Genomic DNA, 9,482 nt, shown 5'->3' with positions numbered 1-9,482 from the left:
GCAGCAGACCGTAGACGCCGACATGGACGGGTGGTCGTACACGGTCACCGGGTCGACCCACATGTCCGGCACGCCCTCGTAGACGGGATACGTGCCGTCGACGACGGGCAGCGGGGCGAGGTGGTCCTTGACCGTGGTCCACGTGGTGGGGACCGGGCGGCCCATGCGCCGGCGCCAGTCGGACGCGACGTCGAGGCCGAAGCGCCAGTAGGCGAGCTCAAAGGGCGGGTTGACCGTCACGTTGGGGTTCGTGTTCTCCGAGGATGGGTACATGGGGCGGGCCGAGGTCGTACACGCCCGTCGTCTCGTTGAACCAGGCGTACGAGGCCATAAAGTCGGCCGACGCGTCGAGGAGCCGGGCCCAGCGGTCGAGCGTCTCCTTGGTCGGGAACGCGCGGTACTCGAGCTCGGCAAAGTACATCGGATGCGGCTGCTGCCAGATCAGCAGCGTGTTGATCTCGCCCGGCGAGTCGATGGTCGACGGATCCGTCATCTTGCCCCAGCGGGCGCCGTCGTAGCCTTGGGTGGCGGCGCGCTCAAAGGCCCCTTCGAGCAGCCGGTTCCAGACGTGCGGCAGACCGCGGTGGAGGAGATCCCAGTGACCCCAGCGAGCAAACTGGACGTGGTGCCAGAGGATCATTTCCATCTACAACTTGTCAGCCGGAGCGCAGATAGGTGTGAGACGTGTGAGACGTTTACATGGAACTTGCCGAACCAGCCATTGTTGACGAGGCCGGATTCTACGCAGCGGTCAGCAAATCAGTCTCCCAATGGACGTTGTGGTGGCGCGAACCCTGAGGCGGGTAGTCGGACGCGCTGTTGACAGCGACAAGGTACTGAGACAGAATCGTGCGTCGTTGCAGTTCCATCGCATCGCCTGCGTCGGTTGCTGTGAGGTCGACAAAGGCACCCTTCGTCCAGTATGCCGGCCACCATGCCTCGGACGCGGCCACGATCTCACTATAGCTAGGACGACGTTCCGGCTTGGAGGGCGCAAAGTGGGCCGTCAATTCAAGCTCACGGGAACCTTCGACGGTGAGAGTATGGCGATGGCTCCCATCGCTGGCAGCCACGACTTTGCCTTTGCCGTTCCATTCGAGGACCAAGTCGTACTCAAAGGTATCCAAATCGTGATGGATCGTGGCGTGATTCCCACAGCTGATCAGCGATGTGGAGTGCTTGTCGGTCTGGTTGAAGAGTCCTACAAAAGGTTCGTCAAACTTGTTGTTGTCGGGATAGGGGAAATCGAAGAAGACGCCCAGGCCGCCCTTGGAGAGAAGTTCAGACTTGATGCGGATAGCCACGGTATCCGAGTCTGGGTCGGCTCGTGTCTCAACCTCGACGACAGAGCCCTGGTATGTGAAAGAGGACTTGATGACCCCGTTCCATAAGTCCAACTCTTGGGATTTGGCTTGGAGCGTTTCCTCTTTGACATCATCTTCACCAAATGAGAGGCCAATAGAGCCAAGGTTGATGCGGTGAGGATTCTCCCGGAGCCAGTTGGCGATATCTTCGTTGTTTTCGTTCGGCATGTTGTATTGGACAAGCCGGTCATGAGTCCACCACTCTGTGCCATTGTAGTCTATCTCGTGTCAGTCAAGCCTACTGCGATACGAACACGCACCAAGCGCGGAAGCGTACCGTCTATGGATGTTTGGCCTGGTGTCGTTGGCAGACTGAAGTTGTGCCAGCCCCATGTTGACATGGTAGCAAAGGGGCTGAACGTCTGTAGACCTGTCACATCAGCGCCAAAGGCAAAGTTGCCGTTGCCAACCTGCAAAGGGGTCTCCGGCGAGCTCGCATTTCGGCGAGGGTTGAACGTTTGCACGACATGGCGCCTGTCTATTTTGGCCCCATTGGAAGCTGCAGCAAGAGTGCAGAGCAGAGAGAAAACATGCAATGACCGCATGATCGGGGGAGCTGCAAATCCACGGGTACTTCAATCCTGATTCGTAGCAGAGCAAAGTCACTCAATTGGCAACGACTGAAACAAGCAGCGTAGTTCTTGCTTTTATGTTTGCATTGCCTCGTTATGATGCTGCCCATCGGACACGTCAAAATCCGCCCTGCCAATGATACGTTACGGTTCGATACCGCACAGGTGGTAAACCGGCTTGAGTCGTATGGCTCGTGCCTAGCGGTGTGATCGACAGCTTTCGGTGAACAATGAGCCGAGAACGATGTTGTTCATGCCCAATTGCCTCCTCTCCCCGGAGCATATGGAGAGAAGAGGGGAAGATCAACTAGGTCTTGTACTGGTGCAGGATTTCCCCACCCGTGAATTGAGGCTATTCAAAGGTTGAGCCGGCGGTCCAACTGCGTTGCGCGTAGGTGATGATGTGTCAGCCAAGAAACCAAGGCGGCGAAAGCGTGGTGACATGGGTGACATGGATGCTGTCACAGGATGCTATCACAGGATCAAGAGTCTGCACATCAACAGTTGGTTGGAGCTGGATAGCTTGGTGCTCATACGCAACCATTCAATGTACCTTGCTTTCGTGAATTGAGCGCATTGGAGATGTGCTTCGGCAATATCGGCTGTTGGGAGGACTGCGGGGATGACGAGTAGTCACTGGATTGCGATGTACAACGCGGCTAAGCGGGTATATGAATGCCGTCGATCTTACCAGGCCGCTGTTCCAAGATCTATAAGTGATGACAGGCAACATGTCTACTTCTGCTTTCAGCCGATTTATTCGTCCTCTGCGCCTTCTCATCCCAACCTGCATGTCACAGGCCTGGTATAGAAGACGCTCGAGAAGGCATGGCTCGACGCACCATCAAGTCGTGTCTTCGATTTCATCCTCTGGGGAGATGCTGTAGTGGGCGGGATTTGAGAAGAGGTGTGTTCATATGCAAGTCTTGCCAGGGCCGATGACTTGCATCTTTTGAGCATCTGTCCTGGCCGCTTCTCTGTGAAGGTGAAGGCGAGGTGCCCAGCAAGCCAGGTACGATGTAGTCCTTGTTGTCAGCGCCACCCCCACAAAAAGTCGGGGCAGCCACATCACTGTAGCATGCCGTGGCTTGGAGGAAGCGGCCCCAGCAACCAAGCCAATTAGGAAACACTGTAAACATGGCTCCCTTGCCCCTCCACTCCTCTCTCTGCCCGACCTTGACCGCAGGACGACAAGTCGCAATATTCCCAACTCGCATCACTTACTCGACAGCATTTCCCAATACGGCGCCACCGCATTCTCAAAGCCAACTTACTCCCTCGACTGCTGTCAGTAAAGGATATTGCTATTCCAGAGGTACGAGACTAGCGCTGACCTGGAACATCAATCGCCTGGCTAACCACTGGAATGAGCAGCCATTCGAACACCCCCCCCCTTCCGCACGACAACATCACATTCGACCGCTGCACCACGACCGCCGGCGTCATGAGCCTTCCCGTTCACACCATGTCAGTACCACTCCAGCAGCGCCAACATGACCTTTCTTCAATACCTCAGCGCGCGGACGGGGCTGATGCCCATCCCGCCAGCAGTGCCTGATGCCCCGCCTGCCTTCTACGAGGAAGAGGAAACCATCATCGAAGCCCCGGACCTGCAGTGTCCAGAGCCCGTCTTGATAGTGGACGCTGACAGGATTCACGACGACAGAAACGCGAGGAAAGCCCGCCAACGAGCCACCATTCGAGGTGGCCCGAACAATGGCCTCGCCCTACGACAGTATGCCGAGGCGACCCTGGGTGGCGGCAGTCTGCGCAAGGCCGTGAAGCTCCCCGAAGGAGAGGACGAGGATGAGTGGCTTGCGGTCAACAGTGCGTCCAGGTTGCCTTATACTGGAAGAGCGCGAGGCGAGCGCGGCTGACAGCTGTCCCAACAGTGGTCGACTTTTACAACCAGATCAACCTCCTCTACGGAGCCATCACCGAGTTCTGCTCGCCCGAGTCGTGCTTTCCGATGAAGGCAACAGACGAGTTCGAGTACCTGTGGCAGGACAACGAAAACTACAAGAAGCCGACTAAGATGTCGGCGCCCGACTACATCAACCACCTGATGACGTGGGTCCAGAGCACCATCGACAATGAGAGCATCCTCCCCAGTCGGATCGGTGAGAGCCCCCCGCCCTGTGCTCTTCAGGAGATGGCATGGCCGCTAACGTTGCGCAGGCGTCCCTTTCCCCAAGAGCTTCCCGTCGCTGGTGCGTCAGATTTTCAAGCGCATGTACCGTGTCTACGCGCACATTTACTGCCACCACTACGCCGTCATCCGCGAGCTGGGGCTCGAGCCGCACCTCAATACGAGCTTCAAGCAGTACGTGCTCTTTGTGGACGAGCACAAGCTGGACTCGGGTAAGGACTTTTATGGCCCGCTTAGTGACCTCGCCGCGAAGATGATTGAGAGCGACTGAGCGTGCTGCATGGAGGTCGGAGTCGGAGAGCACAATGGCAAGACGAGATCAAATGAGAGACGGGATGCGACATGAATTAGAGGGATGGGTCTTTGGCTGCTTTGGGGCGTTGGGTGTTGTTCGTCGCGTCGACTGTAATGAAGACATGGTTTGGGATCAGCCGGCATGGTGCAGGCATTTGGGTTGGTCTCAATTCAGGCGCAATTGTGATAACACTGTACCTTTTTACTTTTTTCACTTCGTCAGCGGCTATCGAATGCATGCTGGGCAACGATGCACTGTTCGTCAGACCGTAACCCCATGACAAGAAAGAGGGAGTGATGAGCACCACCAAAAAGCAGAGCGCCAGGGCAAATAGCAGGTGGAGAGAGCGACACTTGGCAACAGCTACTGCCAGCCGGCTGCCAGTGACCATGGTCTAAATCTCCCTTGCCTTGGCAAGTCGATGCCTCACATCGGGTCGGACAGGATCAGGCATCCATTCTCCCCATTGCCGAATTGAAACCTCAACCTTGGAAAACCGCGAAAGCTGCCCACGACCCCCATCCTCTCCGACCCTCGAAAAGCCCACCCTCCATCAACCCACCGCCCCCTCTCAATACCGCTGTCATGCTGTCGAGACAAGTCCTCCGCGCCTTCCGTGCGTCAGCCCCGGTCGCCAGGCCGCTCGCCGCTCGCCGCACATACGCTGCCGCCGCGTCCTCGTCCGAGATGGTCACGCCCCCCATCTCCGTCTTCGGTATCGACGGCACCTACGCCACGGCCCTGGTACGATTGCCCATTCTCCTCTTGCTGTCCGAAACTCGGTGCGGCCTCGACTGCTCAGGTCAATTGGGGCCTCGAAGCCGCGGCGCCGCGGGACCCTGCGCTGCAAGCGTTTAACCACCCCCCCCCCCCTCCCAAGACGACGACGAAAGGAGAGTAAAACCATTTGACGACTAACGTTTTGAGCACAATAGTAACACCGCGGCCGTCAAGACGTCGTCCATCGACCCTACCGCCAAGGCCCTGACGCAGCTCCAAGTCATCCTCAGAAGGACGAGAAGCTCATCGCATCCTCGACGCTCCACCCTCAGGCCGACGAAAAGTCGCCATTGTCCGCCCGAGCTCAAGAAGCAGGCCGGCGTGCAAACGACACCGTCAGCAACTTCCTCGCCGCCCTCGCCGAGAACAACCGCCTCGGCATCCTGCCCGGCGTCTGCGAGAAGTTCGCCGAGCTCATCGCCGCCGCCAAGGGCGGGGTTGAGCTGATTGTCACCTCTGCTCAGGTATGTCCGATTATTCTCTCGTTTTCACTCCTCCCCTACCATGTCCGGGGTCGTCTCTTTTCGGCGCTCGCGCTGCCCATGTTGAAGTCGACCCCAAAAATTTCCTTCTCCGAACGCGACACTGACGGGCAGCAGCAAACTCGACAGCAAGACCCTCAACCGCCTCGAGACCGCCGTCGCCAAGTCCCCCTACGTCGGCCAGGGCAAGAAGCTCAAGGTCACCAACCAGGTACGTCACGTCACCAAGACAGAGATCCCTCTACGCAGTCGGATGCACCCATGTCGCCGGTCACGGCCCCGGATGCATCCCTCCTTGCGCATGCCGTCGCCGTCACGACAAACCAAGAATCTAACACTGGTCCCAGGTCACCCCGAGATTGTCGGCGGTCTCATCGTCGAGGTCGGCGACCGTACCATCGATCTCAGCGTCTCCTCCAAGATCGCCAAGATGAACAAGCTCCTCACGGACAACCTGTAAAACCACCACCACGTACCACCCCCTTAACCCAACCAACTTTATTTTGTGTGTTTCGCCGGTAATGGGAGACGCGGGCGCGGAAGGAAGGGGGTAAAGAGGCACCAGCGTCAAAGAAAAACATGGTTCCTCCTTCCCACCCTCGACGTACCGGGAATCATGAGTCAGGCCGCGGTATGCGTCGAGCAGGTCCCGGGGTCCACGATGAGAGGATCGCCCACCCCCCCCCGTCAGCCGGCGTGTCGGGCCTGCGCTGCCTGGACGCTGGAGGGCGGCATTGTGCATATGTAGTAGTTTGTGGTAGAAGCACGCATTTCCTACAGCCCATGGCTGTTTCTCGTCCGACGTGCTGATTTCTACTGTGTGCTCCACGTCTGGCCGCTTCTTTGCTGAGGCACTTTCCTTCACGGTGCTTAAGATCTGCCTCAGGCAGCCCTGAGAAGGGGAGATCGGCTGTCACGTCCGAGGTCTCGCATCAGTTACGAAATGTCGACAAAGATATCGTTTGCTGGATGACGACGTCTAGTTAAAGGGCTCCCCTTTGCTACCGTTGCGTGGCCTCTGACCCTTAATACCGTGGCATAGTCTCGGCCATAATGTAAGCTGCTGGTTTTGTAGGACACGAATGACGGCACCTTGCGGTGGATAGATGGCCTTTGTACGATGATTATTATATATGCTTCTTCTCCTCTAGGCTTCGTTCTGTAATGACGTCCATTCTGCAATCGCAACTCTACCCACCGGATGCTTTTTCTATGACCCAACAGTGCAAGCAGACTTTGGTTCTCATCTCTCTCTCATCCCAAGAACCCATGCAAAGAGATGCGTAACAGAAATAGAAAAATGCCACCATGGCTGTCATCAGGGAGTTGCCTCATACTCATCATGCTGCGAGTCGGTGGCTCCTCCCTTGTCGTCACGGAACCGCTCCAGCTGGCTGTTGATGTACTGGTGCATGTGCTGGTCGGCCTCAGCCGTTTCACGCTCACGTTCGAGGTCATGAGTCGAGTTGCCGAGAGAGTCGTCGCCATTGATATCGTTGTCAAAGTCACTCCTTGCGTCAATAGATCGTGCCGTAGAGGATCGGCGAATACCACGAATCGAATGCACAGATCCGCGACGGCCTGTGTTCCGTGTGAAAACATCATCAAAGTAGTGCGCCATGCCCACAGAGGGGGTGCGTGGGGTGTGTGGCAGACGGCAGTTGGTTCTATGTACTCGTTAGTACTTGCCTGATGAGGTCACAGCAATGAGACTTACCCTGTGTCGTGAATCATGCGCGCCATCAGTCCAGTCCAGCCACACTGGTGCGTAGCTCCGAGGCCGCGGCCAGAGTCACCATCAAAGAACTCGTAGAACCAAAGGTAGTCCCTCCAGTGGGGATCAAAGTCTAGCGTGTCATTGCCGTCATTGATGCTTCTGCGGCCATCGTCGTTGCGGGTCATGAGATGCTGCAGACGATGTTGGATCTCCTCAGAGACGTGACCCAGGTGCATGAAGTCACCGCTACCGGTAGGACACTCAACCTGGAACTCGTGGCCATAGAAGAGGAAGAAACGCTGCAGCGACTCGACAAGCAAGAAGTTGACGCAGAGCCAGATAGGGCCTCTCCAGTTACTGTTGCCACCAAAGAGACCACTGTCGGAGTCGCCAGGGACGTAGCCGACAGAGAACTTCTGTCCGTTGACGTCCATGGAGAAGGGGTTCTCCTTGTGGTATTTGGACAGGGAGCGGATGCCGTGCTCGCTGAAAAACTCGTCCTCATCAAGCATGCGGTGGAGAATCTTCTCCAACCTGTCCTTGCTAACAATCGACAGAAGGATCCTGTTGCCCTTGCCACGCTTTTGCAAACTGGCCATGTTCCGCTCCGCCATGTCGGGACGATTCTCGATGAACCAATCGACACGCTTCTTGAAAGATGGGAGTTTGTTAATGAGCTCCGGCTCCAACGTCATCGTTGCGTAAAGGGGGATGAGACCGACGAGCGAGCGAACCGGCAGTTGCTGAATCCAGGGACCACCCCATGAGATGGCATCGTAGTAGAAACCATCCTCATCGTTCCAGAGCGACTTCTCGTCCTTGTCGCCTGTCCTGAAAGTCATGGCATCACTGATGAAGATGAAGTGCTCGAAGAACTTGGACGCAATGTCCTCATATGTCCGCCTGTGCTTCGCCAGCTCAAGGGCAATGTTCAGCATGCTCAGGCAGTAGAACGCCATCCAGCCAGTACTGTCCGCCTGCTCGAGGGAACCGCCTGTCGGCAGAGGCTCAGACCTGTTGAACAGACCGATGTTGTCGAGGCCGAGGAAGCCTCCCTCAAAAACATTCTTGCCCTCGGAATCCTTGCGGTTCACCCACCAGGTGAAGTTCAGAAGCAGCTTCTGGAAGACACGCTCCAGGAAGTCGAGATCCTGACGGCCGTACAGCTTACGCTCAATCTTGAAGGTACGGAAAGTGGCCCAGGCATGGACAGGCGGGTTCACATCACCAAAGTTCCACTCATACCTGCAAGCGGTTAGAGACAGATCTTGCGGAGGTTGGATGGGTAATCGGACTTACGCAGGGAGTTGTCCATTGGGATGGCAGTACCACTCGCGAGTGAAGAGATCGAGCTGCTTCTTCGCAAAGTCGGGATCGATCATAGCCAACGGGATACAGTGGAAGGCACTATCCCAAGCAGCGAAGAACGGGTACTCCCACGAATCGGGCATCGAGAGAATATCATCGCAGTGCATGTGTTTCCACTGGGAGTTTCTGACGGCTTTCCGGCCCGGCGGGGGAGGCGGCTGCGTAGGATCGCCGTTTGCCCACTGGTCCCAGATGAACAGATAGTGCTGCTTGGTCCACATCATGCCGGAGAAGGCCTGGCGCTGGATGTTGCGCAAATCATCAGCCATGGGCAGCGGGCTGATTCTGTAGTAGAAGTCGTCGGCATCGGCCACACGCTGATCCATAATATCGTCGAATTCACCCTCATCGAAGTAGGGCAAGTCCTTCTTGGAGAATCGGAAACGGACCACGGCGCACTCGCCAGGATTGACACCGCCGTCCTCGTTGAAGTTGAACCAAGCGGCGGCTTTGGTACCGGTCTGAGCGGGGTTGATGGCCTTCTTCTCGCCATCAACGATGTACTTGTGGAAGGCGTCCTTGACGTAGGGAGTCTTATTTTCTTGCTTGTACAGAGTCTCAAAGTTGGTGTCGTTATCGGTGAACATCATCTTCGGGAGAACATCCTCACCACTGGCGCCGACACCGGGAGAGGGCGACATGGAGAGAAAGCGCTCGCCGAGGGAGTGATGCTTGGACTTGACTTGATTCTCGCCGTGAATGCCCAGAGAGGGCTTCTTGTCCTCGGGCTCGCGGCCCCAAGCCCAGGTGTTACG

The 9,482-nt window shown here is 56.8% G+C and overlaps 4 protein-coding genes across 4 annotated transcripts in view; 2 read left to right on the top strand and 2 right to left on the bottom strand.

Annotated features, from left to right (window-relative positions):
- Positions 1–217: 217 nt before the first annotated feature.
- On the bottom strand, positions 218–1,909 carry VDBG_07158 (conserved hypothetical protein; the record flags this gene model as incomplete). The annotated part of the gene is made up of 4 exons (XM_003002541.1): positions 218–646; positions 700–740; positions 794–1,582; positions 1,642–1,909. 4 exons carry the CDS (start codon positions 1,907–1,909, stop codon positions 218–220), a joined length of 1,527 nt encoding a protein of 508 aa, XP_003002587.1.
- Positions 1,910–3,429: 1,520 nt separating this feature from the next.
- VDBG_07157 (maintenance of ploidy protein mob1) lies at positions 3,430–4,356 on the top strand (the record flags this gene model as incomplete). Its single annotated transcript, XM_003002540.1, has 2 exons — positions 3,430–3,763; positions 4,115–4,356. The coding sequence occupies 2 exons, from the start codon at positions 3,430–3,432 to the stop codon at positions 4,354–4,356; spliced, it is 576 nt and encodes a 191-aa protein (XP_003002586.1).
- Positions 4,357–5,626: 1,270 nt separating this feature from the next.
- VDBG_07156 (conserved hypothetical protein) lies at positions 5,627–6,102 on the top strand (the record flags this gene model as incomplete). Its single annotated transcript, XM_003002539.1, has 3 exons — positions 5,627–5,676; positions 5,772–5,853; positions 6,001–6,102. The coding sequence occupies 3 exons, from the start codon at positions 5,627–5,629 to the stop codon at positions 6,100–6,102; spliced, it is 234 nt and encodes a 77-aa protein (XP_003002585.1).
- Positions 6,103–6,960: 858 nt separating this feature from the next.
- VDBG_07155 (cytoplasm protein) overlaps positions 6,961–9,482 on the bottom strand; it is a gene marked incomplete at both ends in the record, with an annotated part of 3,543 nt that continues 1,021 nt past the window's right edge. The window contains 3 exons of the mRNA XM_003002538.1: positions 6,961–7,309; positions 7,360–8,604; positions 8,659–9,455. Of these exons, the coding sequence (XP_003002584.1) occupies positions 6,961–7,309; positions 7,360–8,604; positions 8,659–9,455 (2,391 nt within the window). The remainder of the gene's footprint in view (positions 7,310–7,359; positions 8,605–8,658; positions 9,456–9,482) is intronic.

The sequence above is a fragment of the Verticillium alfalfae genome, genomic scaffold (assembly GCF_000150825.1).
Source record: "Verticillium alfalfae VaMs.102 supercont1.9 genomic scaffold, whole genome shotgun sequence".
NCBI classification, from domain to species: Eukaryota; Fungi; Ascomycota; class Sordariomycetes; order Glomerellales; family Plectosphaerellaceae; genus Verticillium; species Verticillium alfalfae.
This window is presented reverse-complemented; position numbering and strand designations above follow the sequence as displayed.